This window comes from Semicossyphus pulcher, unplaced genomic scaffold, assembly GCF_022749685.1.
Source record: "Semicossyphus pulcher isolate SPU_LCO1_2020_fin unplaced genomic scaffold, fSemPul1.0.p SCAF_12, whole genome shotgun sequence".
NCBI classification, from domain to species: Eukaryota; Metazoa; Chordata; class Actinopteri; order Labriformes; family Labridae; genus Semicossyphus; species Semicossyphus pulcher.
This window is the reverse complement of record NW_027211626.1, coordinates 20440546-20463865: the sequence shown is the minus strand read 5'-3', so window position 1 is coordinate 20463865 and position 23320 is coordinate 20440546. Positions and strand designations below refer to the sequence as shown.

General features: G+C 41.6%; 1 protein-coding gene across 1 annotated transcript in view; it reads left to right on the top strand.

Annotated features, from left to right (window-relative positions):
* Nucleotides 1-23320, top strand: part of atrnl1a (attractin-like 1a) — a 312150-nt gene that overhangs the window by 29732 nt on the left and 259098 nt on the right. The window contains exons 2-7 of the mRNA XM_069659074.1: nt 7006-7089; nt 8811-8924; nt 9849-9977; nt 14868-15076; nt 17242-17416; nt 18639-18726. Coding sequence (XP_069515175.1) covers nt 7006-7089; nt 8811-8924; nt 9849-9977; nt 14868-15076; nt 17242-17416; nt 18639-18726 — 799 coding nt within the window. The remainder of the gene's footprint in view (nt 1-7005; nt 7090-8810; nt 8925-9848; nt 9978-14867; nt 15077-17241; nt 17417-18638; nt 18727-23320) is intronic.

The window sequence follows — 23320 nt, the reverse complement described above, 5'->3', positions numbered from 1 at the left end:
CCTTGCGTGTGTGTGTATACACACTTTGATTCTGGTCCTGTGAAATCTGTAAAAGATGGGGACGTTGGCTTCATGCTGTGATCTCCTGGTCACCAAAATAACCTCAGCAGGCTGAAAATGTGTTTGCCGGGCTCATCTCTGCGAGTGTGCTCATAAGGTAAGACTGCCCTCTTCCATGCCAAGAATTTCTGGGAGGATTAATGGGCGAGGCGTTGAAGTGACGGTTTGTTGGGGCTGTTGGAGGCCGCTCCAGTCAGCTGCTCATTAACAATGAATGGGATCTACCTTTCACATGTTTTCATGGAGCCTCTCTGCAGAGTCACGCTGCTCTCACAGAGTTTTTCACTTAGCAGAGACGACTGGGAGGAGAGCCACACCGAGGCCTTGTCCCAATTCCGTTCCTGAACGTTGCAAACTTGAGAGATAGACCAAGTGTAGACTAAGAGAGAATTATAATAGTCAAGGATGTTGATTATTCTGATGATTGACTAGTTATTGGATAGTAATAACTTCATCCGAGAACAAGACTCAAGACGGTTGAGCTCTTGATCCATGTTCTCCTCGTGTCTGGGAAGGTTTCCAGTTTCGTCCCACAGACATGCAAGTTAAGTTCACTGAAGTTCCAATTTAAAATGTATGTAGGCTGCATGGTGGTGCAGTGGTTTGCCTCACAGCTAAAAGGTTCCTGGTTCAAGTCCCAGTTCGGATTTAGGGGGCCTTTTTGCATGTTCTCCCTGTGCATGCGTGGGTTCGTCCCAGGTACTTCCTCCAACAGTCCAAACACTAAAATTGCCCATTGGTGTGAATGTGAGCGTGAAAGGTTGTCAGTCTCTATGTGTCAGCCCTGTGATTGACTGGCGATCAGTCCAGGGTGTACCCCGCCTCTCACCCAATGACAGCTGGGATAGGCTCCAGACCCCTTTGACCCTGAACAGGATAAGCGGTATAGATAATGGAAGGATGGACTGGCGACCTCACAATACCTTGATTTAAACTGCAAAATGTTAAATATAAAGATCTTCATAGAATTCCATGATTTCAAACACCGACATGCTTGTGCACATGTATACGCATGTGGCCATAAGGATTTTTATCATATACGGGCTATGTTATTTCAGCGCTTAGCACACCTACAGAGAACATGTATTAACATCATGGATGCTATGAATGCAACAGCCGAGCCAGACATCGACACACAGATTGACCACTAGGGCCTGAAGATGGGGCTCTATGGCATTGAATAGAGTAGTTTTAAAACTCTATTTTTAATATTAATTTAACGGTATTATTTTTCCTTGCATTTTGTCAACAGCGCATTCAAACTTGGCCCCTCGTCCTGGGCTCTTCATCACCAGAAGCTCACTCTCACTCGTGCGAGAACATGCTCACCCCGCCGAGCTAACACAGACAGCATCAAGGTTACTGTTGCGTTAGCATGCTAACCGCCGGTTACGTTTGCGCTAGCATGCTTACCGCTGGTTAGCTTGTCCTACCTGGTTTGAGGCACCTACCTGTCCAACAGAAAAAAGGCCAACTCTGCATCACTCTTTCGCCATGTTCGCCGGTCTGAATGGGGCCCAGTTGCTAATTTTGAACCACTCCCACACTCACCTGTACGCTGTGATTGGCTCAGGGAACCACAATAGCGCCTCTCCTGAAAACATCCCATGCAAAGGGAAGGGTCTCACAAGGGTCTACACACACACTCACCAACACACATATATAGAGGCCCATAAGTGATGATTTATATTATTTTATATTTGTAAAAGTCTGTATTTTATTTTTCTACTGATTATCCCTTTAATGACAGACGTAAGAGTAAAACTGTCTTTGCATTAAGTACAGTACATTCAGTTTAGTGCAATACAGTAGACGTAGCATGCTAGCTTAGCTACTTTAAATATAGCAGGTTAGCCCAACCCAGCAGCAGTGGCTCTCTTATGCCCATTTACCTCTTTTTAAATTGCTTAATTTTCAACTCACACTATAAAATACAACAAAAACTCTTTGGAAGATGTTGCTGGAGCTGAGGGAAATATGTGAAGTTTCAATGTTAGGCTAACAATTGTTGGGATGTAGCGTTAGCTAACTTTTAGTGTCCAGGGGAGCCTTTGCCTTTTCTCTTCTTTATCTTTGAATAATCTTTAGTAGAGTTTTTGCCATGACAAGGTGTGCAAGGCATAATAACAAATAAGTCAGGACAGAAGTTTTTTGATATCACTCCAGAAAGCGACTATGTTTGTTTTCAACATTACACAAGTAAAGTTTGTATCCACGTCATCGATATCACCATCGTTTGAGTCGGGCATTACAGCATCATGACATGAATATTTGTCTCCTAATCTGGGATTAAAGCCAGAGGATCAAACTGTGATCAGCAGGGACTGATGGAAAAATAGATGGGTAGAAAGATAGATAGAGAAGGCAGAAGAGAGGGGGAGGATAGAGGGCTCAAAGCAGGGAACAAAACAAAGGGCCTGAGGGAGTTCTTATGCTTTAAACTTTTATTACTGTCATTTGGTGTCACATGTGTGCGTGTGCGTGCGTGTGTTCTGTGTTTGTGTGTTTTATTGGCAGGATTTAAGTGTTTACTGTGGCCTGTGTCCGGCTGTGCTGCAATCTGTTTGCTCTCCCGCTTCCTCTCTCCTCCAGAGAAGCAGCACATTCGGCCCGACACACTCTTCATCTCATGCACTCACTGATGGTGATGACAACGGCCGGTCTGCTGCCTTTTAGCTCCTGTGGCAAACTCTTAAAGAATAGTTCAATTATATGGAGTCATAAGGAGAGCCATAAGAGAGACTAAATCTGTAAATTAAAAAGTCAAATCAATGTTCAGCGTTTAGGAGAACTCAAATTTCTCTGTCAGTGTAGGGCCCTGACGAAATCTGTTGCTTCAACTGACTACATTTACCATCAACACTGATCATCTACGTTTAATTAGAAGCGTGATCCTTTTCCCCACAGGCTGGTGATGCGCAGGGGCTTGGAAACATGATGTTTTTCTGGTGTATAGAAAGAGCAGCTGGCACTTTTATTAACTTCATGTTAATATTTAAAGGCCGTCTGACTTGTTAAACTTTGTTCACTTTGCAGCCTTAGCTCCCTGTGTAGTCGAGGCAACCATAGAAAACCCACTTACACACAGACATTGACTGATTCAAGAGTACAAAACATATCAATTAAGTCCCTTTCCACCTTTAAGAAGAAGCTAAAGACCCAGCTCTTTCATGAACACCTCTGCACTTAATGATATTGATGATGTTGTTGATGTCGATTGGGATATTCATGTTGATGATGATGACTATATTGACCTTGTTGATGATGATGATATAAGTATATATGTATAATATAAAAAAACACTTAAAGCTATTTTTTTGGCATGTTTCCTCCTGTCTTGATCGTTGCTTGTGTTGTATCAATCTTGGATCCCATCGGCTACAGTCTGAGACGACATAGCCTCTGGGGACACTGGTGACTTCCTTTTCCGCGTGCTGCATTGTTACAGAAAGAGGAACCGTTTACTCGATTTACTCGTTATTAACGGGCCTTACCTTTGCCGAAATTTCAACATCATGATGCAGATTTGCAAGAAGTAAAAATTCAAGCTTTGTCAGGTCTGTCCTCAAGAGGAGAAGAAAACGTTTAAAATGCTAGTTTGTTGAACGGAGGTCGGATCGATCATGATGCATTCGAGGAAGTCGGGAAATCTGAACGCTGAACGGCTTTCATGACACAGCATCAAGGGAATTCATCTTAATTGAATTTTAGATCTAGAACAGATTGTTAGCTGAACTTACATGCAGATTAATAAGAAGCTAAATCGTTGTCAGACAGCCGCTGATGGCAGCCGGGATGTCATTACGGTAGATTACATTCCGCCTGCTTTTGCTCTCCTCATGGACTGTTTTTCCTGCATACGCCGCACCCTGCTGATACGTGATTGGTCAGTATTACTCAGACTACAAGCGGAGTTCAAACAGGACACTTGCCTTCTCGGAAATCCACATCCCTGCGTACAGATTCTACATTTCTCTGTAGAATCTGTAAATAGAGATTAGTGTTGTATTAACTCTGAGATGTACGTTGCTTTGGACAAAAGCGTCTGCTAAATGAAATTGTGACACTGTAGCAATATTTATGATATTGGTTGGTAAAAGTTGTTATTTTGATTTGGTTACATTTTTTGAATCTGTTTGACTACATAATAAGATCAGAGCAGGTTGACAGCATCACCCTGCTGTGTGTGGTGTTGGGACACCTCCATCAGAATGGTAACCGTTAACTGTTTGGGAGCACCTCTAGCTAGCTTCTCGAGGCTCATACAGTGGTCTTAGGGGTGAAAAACTCACAGCCTGATGGCTAAACAAATGTATAGAAGGAAGTTAATCACAGGGGTTCAAAACCTTGATTAACACTGATGATAGCAGGAAAGATAGTTATTAAGAAAGTTAAGTTGTTAAGAAAGTTATTATTGAGTAAAATATTATTATTACAGGCCTGTTTTTACCAGAACACACAATAAAACGTTCTCTCTATTTCTCTGGCTGCCTGTCTGCTCTGGCTCCCTGCCAGTGTGACCACAGAGCCCACAGTGACACTGCAGGCTTAGATAATGAACACACACATACAGTAACACACTGTCCAACCCCGAGGCAGGGGGCGATGTCTGCAGCAGTGGTGACTCCATCATGTGGCGTGTTACAGTGTGCTCCTGTGTATGTGTGCGTCGCACATTTCACCTTTCCCTCCACGCTGCAATGAAATGGGATTACTTTGATTGACAGGTGTGACCGATGATGTTACCACGCACGCACACGTACCCTCACAGTATCATTGTGATTAATAGAATTGCCACGTGAATATGGCATGTTGGGATCACTATGGCAACAGTAACATGCTCTGTGTTACCTTGACATGATTGGGATGTCATGTTTTATTTGCTCACAGGAATATTGTTTTTCTGCCACGGCTGTTTCCCTCAGCGCGAGACGCTGGTTGTCCCTGCTGGCTGACGATGTACAGTGTGTTTGATTATATTACCACATGTATCTCTGCGTCGGATTCTACTTTATGTAAAGAGTTGGGTAAATATTTGGCCAGAGGAAAGACCGAAGTAGGGCACACATGAGAAAGGCCTTTTTCACAGTTAGGGAAAGAAATGGAGTGCAGGATGCATACGATGCAGCAGGTGTTACATCTCTGTCAGACAGGTAGTGTGGCTGCTGCTGCTGTAGGAGAGGGTTTTGATATGTTACTTTCTGGAATTGCTCGAGTATGATTGCTTAGCCAACAAGACAAACTTAATCGTTTCGGGCAAATGCTCCCTATCAAATAAGTAAAATAAAATAAAAGTGCCTTTTTTTCAGGCTCATCAGGCTCTGATTGGTATTTTAAATGTCTGAAAATATTACGTAAAGGATACCGAACTAGACCTATTTCTTAACCCGAAATAGCGGTTACATTGCTCTCTTCAAATCTACCAAACTCCCTTGACAAAAACACTTATTTTACCTTGCAGAACATGCTCATTTCTGGTGTACCGCGTGTGAGTTTTTATTGTTTAATTGTTAATTTGGTGTGTTTAAAGGGTTAGGCCAGATTCAACACAACCCATTAACACAAACAAAGTCAGTGGTAGACCAGCAACTCTCAAGAAAAAAATGCTGTTTTGTCAAAGGGGTCTGGTGGCGTTGAAGAGAGCGATCGCCAACAGCATGCTTTGTTTGAAAAAAGGATCTTACCTGAACATATGGGTCTATTTCTGTGTTGTTTGACACTTAGAATAAACATTTGAACTTCAGAGGACAGACATGATCCCAAACAGTTTTGTACCTCTTAGTCATTTGGATCTATAGTGTAAAAAAACCCTTTAACTTCTTTAACTTCAGGTGTGGAAACAAGAAACAGTAACAAGTTTTGCACTCGTCCTGAAGTCATGACTCTTTGATGGTAAATGTCTGATTGTGTGTGCGTATAACACAGGCAGAATGTGTTATTGAGTCAGCTTTAGAGGTGCAGGTATGGATGATTGATTATATTATGAGCCTGGTCAGCTGTTTTCACTGCATTCAGCCGTCATGCTTAACCAAGCACACTGCCACATCCCCGTTCTTGATCAATACTTTATGAACAAATAATTTAGAGTTGTATCAATCTTCTTACCTAACTAAGATATCAATCAACTCTTGACGAGAAAATCAATAAGCACATTTTACAAAACGTCAAACTATTCCTTTAAAGTTATAATCTTGAAGATCTCAGTTTTGTTCTCTTTGGCGGCAACTATGGTGATAAACGGTAATTGTGGGAGCACACTACAGATATCCAGACAGTGTTGCATGTGTGACGTCCACGGTTGACTCCCTTTGTTACGGTTGTAACTCTTGATTTTTCTCGCTGACTGTCGCTTTCCATTTTGGACTGTTTGCCTTCATCTGAGCGTCAGATTTGTTAGGGTTAAATAAAGAGATTATTGTAATGTTGAGTGTGGATCAGTGAGTGTAATTAGCATCATTTATCATCTTTAAAGGAAATCTGTATATCAATATTTGATACGGTGTTTAAGTTTCTAAATAACTGAATCTGCCAAGGGGAACAGGAAATCATTGTAAACAAGCTCATACAAATGAGATGTCTGTTCAGGTGCTGCACGTTTGTGGTGGTGATTTACTTCATTTAAAGTTTTTGAACAAATTAAACGTAACCTTTCTCATTAAATAATCCCAAATTTTAAGCTTTTCATATCTCCTGTCTGTTTTTGGAGCAGAGCAACACAAAACACTTTGTACTTTATCTAGCAGACAGTAAATCAAACCAGCTACAACTGGACATCTCTTCATGTGACCAAAGGATTTGTGACGCAAGAACGGATCTCTTTCTTCAGGGGGTCACAAGATAAAGTTTTGAGAGGAAGCTCTAAACTGTTTTTGGAAGCCGTCCAACCATTTTAACTTCTTTCAGTCTAACGCTGTCCTCTCTCCTCTCTGTATGTCTCTCTTACAGGCTGACAGACCTCTCAGGCTCGCTCACAGACGGACCAGTAAACTACAAGTACAAGACCAAATGCACGTGGCTCATAGAAGGATAGTAAGTATCAGTGTGTTTTATCACTTTGTTCCACTTGATTAAAATTTATTGCGAGTCTGACTCTGGCACACAGGGATAATAAGGTAATTACGTACCATTCATACAAGCTTTTCAGGACATTATTTCCCAATTGAAATATATAAAAGACATGTTCAGAATGTCCACATTTTAAGCTTTTCCAACTCTCATTCATACTTTCACTAGACTATCCATTCAAACATCAAAATGTTCCACGTCTTTCGTACAGTCTTGTTTTTTCTAAGCTTAATCCAAAAGGCGAAGTTGAAGTTGAAGTTCTTGAAGACGTTTCACTCATTTGAAAGGCTTCTTCAGTTCTAAACTGACTGGTAGACGGAGCTGGAGGCTTATATTTCTAGCTAGAACTGGTGAAAGGGTACTGCTTTACAAGTGATTTAGCTCTGAACATGACCTCCTCTGGAGCAGGTTAGGGTGGCAAGCTCGCCAAATTAAAAGGGAGATGCCTTTTAGACATGAGGAACTGGCTTTAGACTCAACATGTCTTGAAAACCAATGAATCTCAGCCTGTATGCAACACTCAAGGCCCAGTCGTGCAAAGAGTTTAATGTGGATCAGGATGATCTCTTTTCTGCTATCCAGGATCAGCTAATCCATCTTACTTTTGTCCTAGTTTTTCAAAGTAAAACTGTGTTGGATCACCCTGGTCCAGATTCAGACTTTTTAAGATTATTAAATCTGGATTATACCAGTGCTCTAATCTCCATTTACAGATTCTACATAGAAATGCAGAGTCTGTAGGCAGCGACGTGGATTTTAAGGACGGCAAGTGTTCTGGTTCCGTTTGTACTACGCTTTTAGTCCGAGTAGTATTGACCAATCATGTATCAGTAGGCTGCAGTGTATGCTGGAAAAACAGTCTGTGTGAAGTAGAGGTCTGTCACGTAATACATGGACCCGAACTCGTCCGGGTCCCGGGTTCCAGTAGACCTGTGAAGACCTCTAGTGTGGAGAGCAAAAGCAAGCGAAACGTAAAGTGCTGTAATAACATCTCGGCTCCCATCAGCATCATCTGACAACGATTTAGCTTCTCATTAATCTTTATTAACAGACATCTGCATGCTAACCGCTAACAATCGGCTCTAGATCTGAAATTCAACTTGACATAAATTCCCTGACGCTGTGTCACAAAAGCCGTTCAGTGTTTAGATTTCCCAATTTCCTTGAATGTATCAGAAATGATCGATCCTACTCCAAAGTTTTGAACAGCAAGTACTGGGAGTTATATTCAGACAAAAACCAGAACTAAATCACCCGATCTTATCTAGTCTGTTTTTTTGGGTTTTTTTAACAACCCATTTTCAAGATGCGAGCCAGTCTGATAGCTGCAGTCTGATCTGATTACTTTGGAACAACTGGGCCCCGATGTTTACCTGATGCAGTAAAATTTGAGACCAGGAACACTTCAAAAAAAGTTATGTGGCTGTAGTTGGACTTGTAGGGAAACACCAAATGCAGAGACTTAATTAAGAAATGAACACACCACACAATCACTGCAGTATAGAAACAAAGGTTTTCTGAGGGACTGTGCGAGCGACATTTTGAGATCTACAGCCTCCATAAATAGTGCAGACCCTTTTTAAAAGCAAGACTCACATGAAGAATACAGTAGGTAATATATATTCATCATGTGTATTTTTGTCCTATCCATCTATTCTGTCTCCTCTCTCTCCTCTGTTTCTCAGTCCGAATGCAGTCCTCCGTCTGCGCTTCAATCACTTTGCCACAGAGTGCAGCTGGGACCACATGTACGTGTACGACGGAGACTCCATTTACGCCCCTTTGATTGCCGTGTTCAGGTGAGCGCCCGCAATCCTGTATGGCAGAGCTGTGACCGGGAAAAATATGGAAATAACTCAGGTAGCCTTTGGCACAGCTTCAACAGCTCCAAAAAAATGTGCACTTATTCACTCAAATGAGTCCGTGTAAAGGCCAACAATGGGCCTCGTAATTACAGTCCAAGCACAATACAGCGATAATAGAAATAAAACACAGCAATTGCTGACATTATTCCTGAATACTATTTATTTTCTGGAGCTTAATTGCATGTTTTTCTTTTTTTGTATTCTAAAGGACAATCTAAAAGCGTGTGGGTCAGACACGGATTCATTAAGAAGCAGTATTAGCACAATAATTTACCAACCTCCCACTTCCTACTCTGCTCCATTCAGGCTTATCTCGTGCTGCGCTTGGGAAATTAAGGGCTAATTTGGCCATTTCAGACCAAGGAAAAATAATCTTTTAGCATTTGAATATAAAAAAAACGAGACTTTTAAAGCATTATGACCTACTATAAATACACTTACATTGTTCATTATAGATGGGTGCACACTTGTCTTTCGAAAGAGGCTGTGGTTGCAGCAGGGAGGAGGCTTTGATTCATGTTTATGATGGTACATTTGCAGAGCATTGCATTTATTAAAGGAGACAAGAAGAGCAAACAAGAAACCAACACGCCCTCATAATAAAAAAAAGAACCTCATCAAACAAATAAAACAAAATGTTCCTCCACTCTAAAGCTAATCACTGTCATATTTTCAGTGCGGCCTGCAATCGCTGAAGTGGAATCCTTTTTATCTCACAGCTCTCAGTGCTGCTTTCAGACCAGAGTCCATAAACTACAGCAGCTTTCAAAATGCTTTTTTATTAGTATTGCATTCTGTAGAGAGGGACTGTCTGTCTTTCTCTGTCTCACCCTCTTTTTCCCCGTCTCACTCTCTCAGTGGTCTCGTCGTACCAGACAGCCGGGGTAACGAGACGGTCCCCGAGGTAGTGACGACGTCCGGCTACGCTCTGCTGCACTTCTTCAGCGACGCCGCCTACAACCTGACCGGCTTCAACATCGCTTACTCGTACGTTCAGACTCTTTTTCTGGTTTCCTTTTCTGTTTTCTTTCTCCTTTTGCTGCCTCTCTGTCCCAGTATTGGGATCATCTGAATACACACAGATTTGCAGATGCGGAAGGATGGGTATCATTTACAGGTTTTACAGAAATTAGACAGTACCTTTTAAGTTTTCAATGTTTTTGTGTTGGAACCCAGAGAGAATGATCAAAATGCGATTTTCAATGTCAGCAGCAATCGGCAGACAGAATTAGCAGCTAGCTGTTACTGAAAGTTGAAGAACTCTTCATTACACACTTTTATTAAATTACATGCACTTGCTGTAGTAAATAGTAGTAATAGTAGTTTTGTTGCCTCTATTCATGCACACGCAAGCTTAATTGGTTATCTCATCTATGTGGGAAGGTCTTGTGAGTTAAACAAGTTTGCTTTGTGTAATCTATGTGTCCGCGAGGCACTGTACAGACTGTGGCAACACATTTCCTGGAAAGGACAATAAAGAATCTAATCTAATCTTTTAATCAACCTCTCTAATCAAACAAGAAAACACAGAGTAGACACACAGTAGTCCAGACTGTTTCAGACAGTTCCTATAAAACACTAAAGTTGATCTATCTATCTGTAGTATCTTAAGGGGCAGGGGGCGGGTAATAAATAAAGACACACCCAAAACATTTTATGATAAATAGCAAATAGCATCTTGCTGACCCAGGCCCCCACAAGACAGCGTCCTGTCTCAACATCCACACACTGATATTAACAAACTAATCGAACAAGATGCTTGAATGATGGTCAGAAGATAGAAAGATAGAAAGAATTAGATCAGATTTATATCTTATTTGTGACAAATAGTTTTATATTTCAAGAATACTGTGAAGTCTGGCACCCACCCAGAATAACAGAGAGCATTTTTCCCTTTGGCTGTTATGTAAAAGCTGTTATGACTCTAAATGGAAACCGAGCCGTCGTTAATTAAATCGTTTTCACCTGTGCTCGTCCTGCTTTGACGTCCTGCCGTCGTTAATTAAATCGTTTTCACCTGTGCTCGTCCTGCTTTGACCAATCTTGTGTACAAAGAATCTATTGTGTGAGCTGTCGTGTCTGTCTGAACACAACTGGGTCACAGTGGTGAGTTAATGTTTGTTTTACTGTTTTACGAGCGTTTCAATACAATAAGAAATAGATGGAGTTGTAACTACAGAAACACATCAGTGCAATATAAAAAGGAAATTGTCTTTCGCTGAACATGACTCATTAGCAGCATGAGGAGAGTCCAGGGAGACTCGGGGCAATTCACAGCGCTTTATGGTGACATAGAAATACATTAAGAACAAGACTTTAAGGAAACATTAAAAAGACAATAAAAACATAGCACAAAAGAAAGCTAAAAATAGCCACAGACACAGATAAAGATATAAGTTACATAAGTTATGTATATAATGCATTGGAAAGCTGCAGCAAACTTTAACAGAAACTAGGGCTGCTGCACCTTGCTTGTATTATATCCTGAGAAAACCTGTCCCAGGTGACCTGAGGGGTCTGATGCTTGTCAGAGAGAAAGTAAATCATACATGGAGAATAAGCCCATTTAGTGTTCATAAGAAATACGATCTTAAAATCTATCGTTTGATACACAGGAAGCCAGTGCAGTGATTTCAGGACCGGTGCAACATGCTCCACTTTCTTGATGTTGGTGAGGACTGCAGCTGTCTGATTAATTTTTTTTACTAAGACCTGTGAAGGCACCATTATAGTCAGGGGAAAGTTGTCGACTTAAGGCATTCTTTCTGTCGGACAGGTACGTGCCTCAAACCGGTTATGACAAGCTAACTGGCAGTTAGCATGCTAGCGCAAAGGTAACCATGATGCTGTCTATGTTAGCTCGGTAGGGTGAGCGTGTTCTCTCACGAGAGAGTGAGAGTGAGCTTCTGGTGACGAAGAGCCCAGGAGGAGGGGCCCAGTTTGAATGTGTTGTTGACAAAATGCAGGGAAAAATCCTACTTATTATACTTTTAAGTTTTAGAAGTTACGACTGATTTGTTATGAATTTAAAAAGTTGCAAACGCACACTTTTCCGTACAGTTAGCGGTCATGTTGGTACCTTTTTAAAACTGTTACTGCATGTAGATACGGTACAGCACATTTTTGCCAGTAAAGCTGGGCAAAAATCCTTAATCCTTATTAACCTTCATACAGTTTGTTGAGTTTGTCCTCTCAGCCTCTGTACTTTTGCCATATCTAAACTGCTCCAAAAGTGGTGCAACATTTGTCCTTGTTTTAGTCTCACTACAGTCACACAAGCATAAATTCATATGTATTTTAACTATTATTTTTTTGCATTTTTGCGTTTATTTATCAGACTCCTAAAGAGAGACAGGAAATATGGGGAGAAGAGAGTAGGGGGCAACATGCAGCAAAGGGCAGAGGGCAGGAGTCAAGCCTGCGGCCGCTGCGTCAAGGACTGCTGCCTTTGTATATGGGGGGCCCGCTCTACCCACTGAGCTAAACCAGCTCCCTGTAAATTCATATTGTAAATAATAATAATACCCCTCTCACCACCTTCTACTCATAGCTGTAAACCTGCATGGCTCGCTGCTTTGTGCCAGTAGCAGTAGCTATGATGGAAAATTGAATGATTTGTTCTAGGTTGACACATGAGAGGAGTGAGGACAGGTACTGTACAGTCACAACGCCTCAAGGCTCTCAGCGCACACACACACACCGTGGGGAGATAAAGGTTGTCATGACGACCTTCTTGTCACAGCAGCAAACCAGCTTTTTGTATAAAGAAAAATATGATTTCTGCCTCATTGTCTCCTCTTTTTGTAGTTGCTCTTTCTTCGAGCAGCTGTATTTATCTGATATCTTCACAGAGTTAGCGTGTATCATGTTTCTGTTGACAATGTAGTTTCTGTGTCATTTCATTTTTATCCCACTCTCTCCTAGTTCTTCAAATATAAAGACCTCTTATTTTCAGACTTCTTTGTGTCTTTTTCTCTGTCCATGTAGCGCTTTCTATTATTTCTGTCCTTTTAATCTGTCTTTCTTCCTCCAGCTCTCTTGTATGTCCCATGATTAGTTGTTTCATTACCTTTAATTGACACTTTTGTCCAAAGCCACTTACAATAAGTGTATAGACACTGAATAGGAACAAGAGGTAGATGAATCCATCCATTAGCCATACCGACGACCTCTCCAGTCGTTTTCTACAGAAGCTTCACAACATCCTAGTTTATTTTCTTACAATCATTATTTGTACATTTCAAAATAATATTGGACAATGATGACATGTAATTATGAGTCACTACTCAGAATGTGGAAATGAGCAGCTCACTGCTTTACCTCACCTCCCTCCGACTCTGCTGCATTCATGCATTGTAGGTTAATATGAAACGAATTACTACTACTAACTACTCTATTTACAGGTTCTATAAATGTAGAATCTGTAGGCAGGGACGCGGATTTCTGGGAGGTGTTCTGATTTCTGTTTGTAGTGCACTTGTAGTCTGAGTAATATTGACCAATCACGTATCAGCAGGCTGCGGTGTATGCAGGAAAAACAGTCCGTGTGCAGAGCAAAAGCAAGCGGAAGGTAATGCGCTGTTATTACATCCCGGCTCCCATCAGCGTGATCTGACAATGATTTAGCTTCTTATTAATCTCTATAAACAGACATCTACATGCTAACAGCTAACAATCTAGTTCTAGATATAAAATATAACTTGAGATAAATTCTCTTGATGCGATGTCACGAAAGCCGTTTAGCATTCAGATTTCCTGACTTCCACGAATGCATCACACCGATCCGACCTCCGTTCAACAAACAGGCATTTTAAAAGTAGCTTTCTTCTCTAGTTGAGGACAGACCTGACAAAGCTTGCATTTCTACTTTTTTTACTAATCTGCATCATGATGTTGAAATTTCGGCAAAGGTAAGATCCGTTAATTACAGGTAAATCACAAGAAAAACGGGTTATTTTATAATGCAGCACGCAGAGAAATTAGTCGTTTATTAATTAATTGTCTTTGGATTATGAAAGGATGATTTTGTTGTACGTGCATTGATTCCAGTGAGATTGGGAGATGCAATGGTTTAGCTAATTATGCTAAAGTAATGCTAATTCAGCATCAAATTAGCATAATGAAGCTAATTTACCTTTACAGATTGGGTTTTTCCGTATAGTCACATGAGTTAGAAATAATTCTTTTTAATTGTCTTTAAACATGATTTATTATTAAATCATAGCCAGAGAAACATTTGCCCCCCGAAACTTAGCAGCCTAAATTGGCTGATTTTGGATAACATATTCAAGGACACCTCAAACATTGTTCTGGTCACCGTTTTGAGCACCTATGCATTGATTTTAAGTCCTAAGTCAATTCAAAAACTATATTAAAGTACTTTGGCTTCCTGCCATGATTCTCTCTTACTGGTCATGCCAACCTAGCTAAGGGTTAAACTGACTCTAAACACACGTGGATGCTGAGTTGACATCATATCCATCTTGACCTACACTTTCAGCAGACATGAAGCACCAGCCAAAAAATAGCTGGCTCTTTACCTGCTGTTAGATGTCATTTTTGGTCCCTTGGTGCAGAACAAGTACAGAAGGTTTACTGAAAGTTGTTAGATGAAAGCAGCTCAGTGTTGTGTCTGGAGATGCGGTTGAAGATAGTGGTGAGACTGAACCATACTACCAATTTACTCTCCAAGCAAAGCTATCAGCTAAAAAAGTTGAGCTGCAAATTAGTTGATGAGTTTCAGTTGGTTTTCTTAAAGCACAACTTTGCCTGAATTACTTCAGTATGACTTTCATGAGTCATCCACATTATCTCGAAGCTGTCTGTAACCTTGAAGAACTTCTCTAACTTCCTGTCTCACTGTGTCTCCTCCCTCAGGATAAACTCGTGTCCCAACAACTGTTCGGGCCACGGCAGATGCAGCACGGCGAACTCTGTCTCGGGTCGTGTGTACTGCGAGTGTGACGAGTACTGGAAAGGAGAGGCCTGCAACATCCCGTACTGCAGGGATAACTGTGGCAGCCCGGATCACGGCTACTGCGACCTGACCGGAGAGAAGCTCTGTGTGTGCAACGACAGCTGGCAAGGTAAAAGAGCAGGACGCACGGGACAGGGAACGGGACACAGAATATAATTAGGGAAATTGAAATGCAATCAAGTGAAAAGGTTTTATTGAGAACTCAGCAAGAGGGCAAAATGATGCTTTTCGGCCTAGAGATTTCAGAAAAAGGATGAAGATGGTATGAGAATATAAGACTAGAAAAAGATAGATACTTAAATACATTTTATGTGCTTAATTTGAACCACCTAATTGGCTTCATATGTAAAGTCTTGATGTCACACATAGAATATTAAAGCCTATAGGCATTGTCCTGTGACTAGCACTTTCTTTCTTTACGCTTTGGCCAAAATAGTCATGTAACTTTGAAAAGACTGAATGATTGACTATAATTTTTGCTCTATACCGTTTGCAACATCTTTTATTGTTGGTTAGCATCTTCACTGTTGGTCATAATACGTAGTGTCATTGATCACGTAGCTGGAGAAGAAAGTTTGCAAGGTAGATAACTAACCACTCAGATAATACTTCGCTGGTGCTAAAGACATCATTCAATAAACTATTCCGCACCTTTAGCTAACTAGAAATTTGTTTAGCTTGCGCTAGCCAACAAAACCACCCAAAGGTCCTCCAATAATTTAAATGCCATGCCAATTTTAACTCTAGTTTTCCCCCTGAATTCCTGTTTGGCTGCCTACTTTTAATGGATCACTGGATATACCTTTTATGTGCCCTGTGTACATAGCATAGGCTATACCAGTGGTTCTCAACTGGTGGGTCGGGATCCAAAAGTGGGTTGCGGAGCTGTTTTCAGTGGGTCGCGGATATGGTTTGTTGTCGCAAAAAGTCTATGCTGCGCTTTTATTTTGAAGGACATGGGTTTCCTGTGATGTGCTTGCTGTAGTAGTGTAGTGGGTGGTTATGATGGGTCCAGAGGCTAGACCACTTGAGAAACACTGGGCTATAGTATTTATATATGAGCTAACATTTGTACTGTTGGCCCTGGAGGGGAGCAGAAGAAAGGCAAGATTAGAGAGCGTGTATCATTTGGATTTTCTCAGAAATAATGTCAACAGGCTGTTATCGGCAACCGAGAATGAGGAGGAAGGCCTCATTTTAAGTAAATTTACAATTACACTTTGATATTAAGAAGTCAAGACAAGTACTATGCTAAGTAATTAACATGTATTCAATCTCTGCAGATTTTAAAACCAGGTTCAGGTTGAATAAAACCCTTGTTTTAGGACCTGCTTTCAAAAACACAAATTTAAGTCCAGTTCAATGTCATTTCTAGATCTCAACTGAGCTACAAACCCCATCAATGCTTACTAATATGTTACAGGCAACATTGTAGAAGTCTATGTCATTGTTTCCCTCTGATATAACTACTCAGTGTTCCCAACAAATGAGGCCAATGCCAGTGTTGTTTATTTCTCATAACAAATTCTCCATTTCCCACAATGCCTGTAATGAAGAGGATCTCTCTTAATGTTTCTGGTTTGTTCATTTTTAAAGTGAAAAGGGGACAAATAAGAAAAGACAAAAGACAAAAGGAGCAGGCAGTGATGTTTTAATGCCCGACATATTGCTGCCCGATTCAATATTATTTTATGTCCTCAAACAATAGGTATGTTATCCTGGGAAATCACGCCGAGTGGTGCATAATACATGATGATGACACTTTATTTTGTTTTGTTTTTTATGTGTCATTTGTGAGCAGTTTACTCTTGCAGCAGTACACAGAACAACTTTATGATGCATGAGATCTTCAGATCCGACGTGAGCCTTTTTTAAAAAGTTGAATATGTCTCGCTACAAATTTCTACAAACCTGAAAGACTAGCAATGCATGTAAAACACAGTTAAACACTTACAGATGCCAGTTCTTCAGTGATTGTGTCATTTGTTATCGACCATTATTCTTATGTCTGTTTAACTCAGCGCTACCTGGTACACCTGACAAACTGTCTCTGTCCTTAAAGCTATTCAACATCATTGTTATTATGACAGGTATTATGTCCACTTGATATTCCAGTCTTGTGATGTTAGATTAAATGGTGAAGCACCGCCCTCTACTGGATTAAATGTGTAAGCACTAGTAGAAACAGTATGATCGGAGCGATGCCACTATCTTCCATTGAAAGTGAAAGCTGCTGTGTGATACAAACATATCTCTCCTCTCTCTTTGTGTCAGGTCCTGACTGCTCTCTGTCCGTCCCCTCCACTGAGGCCTTCTGGGTCCTGCCGAGCGTCAAACCGTCAGCTCAGTCTCTGGGTCGAGCGTCCCATCAGGCTCTGGTGCACTCTGGGCTGATGTGGGTGGTGGGAGGCTACTCTTTCAACTACTCCAACTACCACATGGTTCTCAAGTAAGAAACACCATCTGAGTGAACAGTGCTCTGTCACTGCAGTAAAACTCATCTAAGGGGGAGAAAACATGCTCAGCAAGCAAACTGTCAGTATCTGGTATTCTTAATCGTGTTTTTTTTTTTATTTCTTAGAAAACATGAAAAACAATCACTCATCATACACTTAGGACTTCTACTTATTTTGCATCTAAGGCACTTTAGTGTTATTGGCTGCCATAAAAGCCGATCAACGGCAGCAACAAGTCCTCGAAAGCGTTATTTTTAACAGGAAACACATTGCACGCTAACAGAAGCTTCATTGGACTTTTAATGTAACCGCAGAATTAGTTTCACCTGTTAGCATGTCCTGCTATTATAAGTCAACATGTGTACTCTATAGACTCTTCCCACTGACATTAAAAAATGTGTCTTTGGAGCACAAGTGGACAGAACAAGCAACAAGACACACTCTGGTCTTCACAGTCAAACCACCTGCCGAGCTGGTCTGAGATGCAATTGAGCAAAATTTTTTTAAATCAACACCAGTGGGTCGTAGAGTCTGCCAGACAAAGGCACAACAGGACAACACTTCATCAAAGCAGGACTTGCTGGTATTTTTCAGCTTTTGTTTTTTTCGTCTTTTTAGTCATCTGACCAGTCAAAGCACTTCATGATTCACCCTGTCACACACACACACACACACACACACACACACACACACAGACATTCATACACTGATGGCAGGGGAGGCCATACAAGGTGCCAACATGCTCATTAGGATCTAATGTAGTTTTTGGCTGACCGCTGGGGTCAGCACTACACATGGGTCTGTATGTAACTGACTGAGTGACGGTACTTTCACAGGCATAGAGAGAGAGAGTTGCGACATTGCAATGGCGGATCATGGAGCATATTGGACCTCCACTGACGCGACTCTCTGGTATTTGTTTGGGGAGTAGGCGGGGCTGCTCCTCCGCTGCTCGTCTGCTGTCCGCAGCGCGCACCTGCTTTCAAACACGTCATCGGCCTCATAAGGACAGTCCTCGTAACACAATGCCCACAAAAGCTCACATTGACCTGATGCAGTCAGCCACAAACTAGGTTTTGACCTTGTCTTGTTTCACAACACACATTCGCACACCTGAATTGTGGTTCAGTTTTTTGACAAAAGACTCAATAACCGTTACCAATAACAGTTTCATCATTCAGATCAATTTTTCTTTATTTTTTTTTCTGTCTTTAGCTACAACCTGGAGACGAGCACGTGGGATGTGGTTCCTGTGAGCAGCGGTCCTCTCTACAGATACGGTCACTCGTTGGCTCTCTACCAGGTAATACCGCTGTGGCTCTCACAGTTCATTGGCACTGAATACATAACAGAACTACATTGCAGTCCACTTTGAACTTGGCATCTTGCAGGGTACAACTAGTGCCCTGTTATTCCTGATATTGTTTCCCATCATGCTTCTGTTTAAAAATATACAAGAAGGAAAACGAACAAAGGAGCAGAAACACGAGCAGCTTTTGGCCACACCTGTCCTTCTGTGTGCAGGTGTTCACTCAGAGTTGATCAAGGCCTGTTAGCATTGCCAGACCACCAAAGAGGCATTTCAGTTGTCCCCATTACTTAAAACTTTCACTGGTTCACAGGAGCTAACCTCAGCAAGCATGAGTCTTAAATATCGTGTGATATTTAATTGGGATTTAATTGTGACATTGGAGTCTCTTAAAGTAGTTCCTTGTAAAGCTGGCTTAATGTGATCAGTACGGCAACCTCAGGAGCTTGAAAGTCATATAGTTTGTAGTTGCATTTAATGAGTATTGCAAGCGAGACCTCGGTATTATATCTCCTCTAAATTCTTACAGCTGTACTTTGCAAATATAAATTGTTATTGCTTATTTGTAGAGATCAATAAAACATGATGCACTTGTTTTATGATAGAAAATAACTGCATCACTGATAGCTGCAGATGCATCAAGAAGTGTGTTAAATTATGTCTGCACTTCCTTTTTTTGCTTCTCTTTCTTTCTGCGGTTATTGTGCAAACTCAGAAAAGAGCAAGCTTTTCAAGATTTATAACACCTGTATGCACTCACAGGGAGTCGTTTTACAAGAGTGAAAATAAAATGTTACACTTCTTGGATAACTGGCCAATTATTCACCCTATCTGTTAAAAAAAGAGAACATCAGAATCATCCATGTGTCCTCTATAGATCACTCACTTTCATAGTTCAGATGATGCGTCATTGTTCTAACACTGGGACAAGTGCTTATTGCGTGTGGAAGAAGCCATTTAATAGTGAAGGACAGAGGGGGAATAAAGATGAACGTCTCTGTTCTGCTGTGATGTAGTGACATTCGATCCAGAGGAGGACAGTTTGAGAGGACAGCAGTGTTTGAGTGAAGATTTGTCGGAAACTCTCAGCTTGTTTATTTTACACTTGCACGCTTTAAAGGGATAGTTCGTTTTTTTTTTTAAGTGGGGTTGTATGATGTACTTATCAATAGTAATGGTAATATGTAAAGTAGATAACTGTCAGCTCGGCCCCAGTTAGGAGAAGCCGGTTGGAGTTCCTACACTGAAGATAAACACTGCTGTTTTCTGTGCTTTAAAGCAATAAATATAAAAAGAAAATTTTTCAAAGTACAAAACCACTGACATTTAGTTTTTTTAGTTTTATTTCGAACATGTTCCAAATGTCCCTCCTCATGCCCTCACTGTGCTCTGTGCTGCAGTCTGCAGTCCTCTCAGCAGTCTGAGCCTCTGAGTGCTCAGACTCTGCCCCCTGCTGGCTGCATCTGAGAGCTGCTCGAACAAAGAGTGTGTGAGAGCTTGATGAGGACTGATCCTCTGAATATATATCCTTATATGTTCTTTGGAAACACAGTGAAGCCGACATTACGCAGTGCAATTGTAACATGCGACACGCTTTAACTGTCTGTACACTGTGTGTGCATCAGTGCATGTTCTGTAACTGCACGCTCATCTGATGTTAAATCTCTTTCAGTGCTTTCAACAGAAAACATGTTATTTTCTCACAACATTGTTATTTGATTCAGTTTGTTTTGTTTATATGCTATGTTAATTTTTCTTTTTCTTTTTTTACTTGATGGTTATTGTTTTTGTGGTGAGTTCATGGTCCACTCCTCAGTGGGAGTCTACTGTTTTAATTCCACTCTTCAATCGCATATTGATCTCTTGTCCTCTCTCCTACTCGGCTGTGTTTCGTGAATTTATTTAAGTCTTTCTATATAAAAAAAAGTGTTTGTTTTAAAAAGTGTATACATATTTTAATGTAATTACTTTTTGGAGCCTCTCCTTCCCCCTGAAACTGTTTTGCCATTCAAAGGTCAGACCTTAGCCACGATTGGCTGACAGTATTTGGAGCGACCGCATAGCCCCTTTGATTCCATTGTTTCCTTATGACCGTCTTATTCAATGCTGCACACAGATGTTCCTTCTGTGATTTATTTGTACCCATTATTAGTGATCTGTTCACCTTGAACACAGTAATGTAAGTCCTGCTGTTTACAGCAACATGTATAAAACAACCTTTAGATTTTTTATCAACCATCACTTATTTAGTTAAAAGGGAGAAGGAGGGAGAAGGGGGGAGGAGGGAGATGGAGGGAGGGAGAGGGGAGAAGGAGGAGAGGAGTGAGAAGGAAGAAGGTGGAGGGAGAAGGCGGGAGGAAGAAGGGAGAAGGAGAGAGGGAGGGAGGAGGGGGAAGGGGGAAGGAGAGGGGAAGAACAAGTAGAGGTCTTCTACTTGTTCTTCCACCTGTCTTCCAATGTCTGGCCCGCTTCCAGATGGACGGTCTGTTCTCCGCCTTGGAAACGTTCTCCTCCAACACTCCTGGCTCCTCCACAGCTTCAGGTGCGGATGGACCTGGAAGGTTCTCTTCCAGGCACATCTGCTCCTCCGGCTGCTCCTCTCTCCTTGGGCTTTTCCTCTTAGGAGGCATGGAGTTCTCTCTGTCAGCCTGCAGTTCTTCGGAGAGCGCAACCTTTTTCTGGAGCTCCTGCAGCTCCCTCAAAAGACGGCTCTCCTTCTCTGTCATCTTCTGACGCTGAGCCTCGTGCTCAGCCCTCAGGACAGCCACCTCCTCCGCCATTCTCTGACGGAGGGTGTCCTGCTCGGCTCTCAAGGTCAGGATCACTTGCTGGTCCTGAGATGCTCTGTCAGCGTGAGCCTGCGTTTGCAGCTGCAGCTCACGTTTAGAAACTTCCATCCGGTCCAGCTGTTGTTGGAGGAGCCTGTTCTTCTCTCTCTCTGCCTGGAGATCTGCTGCAAACTTCTCTGTGCTGATCGAGTGTGCCACTTGCAGCTCCTAATAATCAGCCTGAAGGTCTTTCTTCTTCTTGTGCCTGTTGCCGTCCCTGACTTGTGTGGCGATCTTAGTTGTGCTAAGTGCCACGTCAGTGCTGTATTTTTGCAGCCTCTCCAGGTCTTTCTTGATCTCTTTGCCCCTGTTGATGTGCATTTTTTTGAGGCTCTTTTGTTTGGCGAGCTGCTTTTTCGTCTCCTCCAGCTCTGCGACAATGAGCATCCTCTCGCTCTTCTCCTGGTTGCAGTGAGCCCTCTCCCTGTTCAACAGGTCGTTGAGCTGGCTCACATCCCGACGGAGAGTTTCCAGCTCCGTCGAGGTGATCTGCCGAGCTCTTCCTCTGGCCAGCTGTCTGGAGGCGTTGTTGTTGCCTTGGGGGTTTCTTGCTCGCTGCATTCTGTTGGTTGTTTGTCTTGGGTGGCCTTTACAAAGTGTTCTTTCTCTCAGTAGTGTGACGTACAGAATGAAAACATTTTGAATAGGTGTTGTCAGGAGTGGAAAAAAGCAGAAATTGCACCTTTAATAGATTTGTTTGTATTTATCAAACTAAATGAAGACAAAGCAGTAAAAAGCATGAAGGTTCATGTCTTTAACTCCTGTGTGTTCTTTCCATTCGGTGATTGAGCGATAGCAGGCGTCTCTCCTGGGTCCAGTTAAACTTGCTGTAATTGCAACCTTTGGTGAAAGAGGCTTATATGTTCTTCATAATCCTTGTGCGTATTTATATATTTTTTCACAGCGGACATTTTGACTTGTAACAGGAGGAAAAGCCCAAGTGTTAATAGTAACTTTAACAATGGTTCTGTTCTATTCAGGTGTCTGAGAAAGCCATGACAGGCAGTCAGCATGCTCTCAGGACCATGAAATTGAAGCAGCTAAGTGGAATACAGCCATCATTAATGCTACTATAAAACTACAATACCCTTTCCCTACTGTGATATGCTAAAAAGTCTTCTGTGTAAAAGGCCTTTATGCGTGTCGAGAATAAAAACAACAACAAAGATCCTGTTAAAAGTTTACACACACACATACATAAACACACAAACCCCCCCTCACAAGTGATATCAAATTCGACATGTTGGTAAAACTGGAAATAACTGATGAAATGCTATTTCCTTTTAGTTGGTTTTGGCATTTGTTTAATGAGGTCGTCCACAAGCTGCACCAAAGTCCAGTATTGTAAACAGTTTGCCCCGTTCCAATATAGCTGCGGCAGAGATACATCTCTCAAATGTGGTGGATGTGGTCTCTTTGACAAATGCGTCCCAGACCACCTCCGAATGTGGCCTGAGCGAACGGATCTCAATGCGTACTCAATCATTCCTGGGTGCGATTAATCCTGTACTTAAGACTGTCCACTTGTGATCAGATCTCTCAGAACACGTGTATATATGGGGGGAAACAGCCAGCCTCAAGGTGACCAGAGGCCTGAAGGAAGTTTTTGGCCCCATCCAAGAATTAGTTCAGCACAAACCTGTGCATAAGACATGTATCTTACACTGTAAAAAATGGTAAAACAAAAAAGATGCAATATTTTAGTGAGCTTTTGAGGTGCTAGTTTACAGTTTTTGTTGCCTTTTGATTGATAATGAACT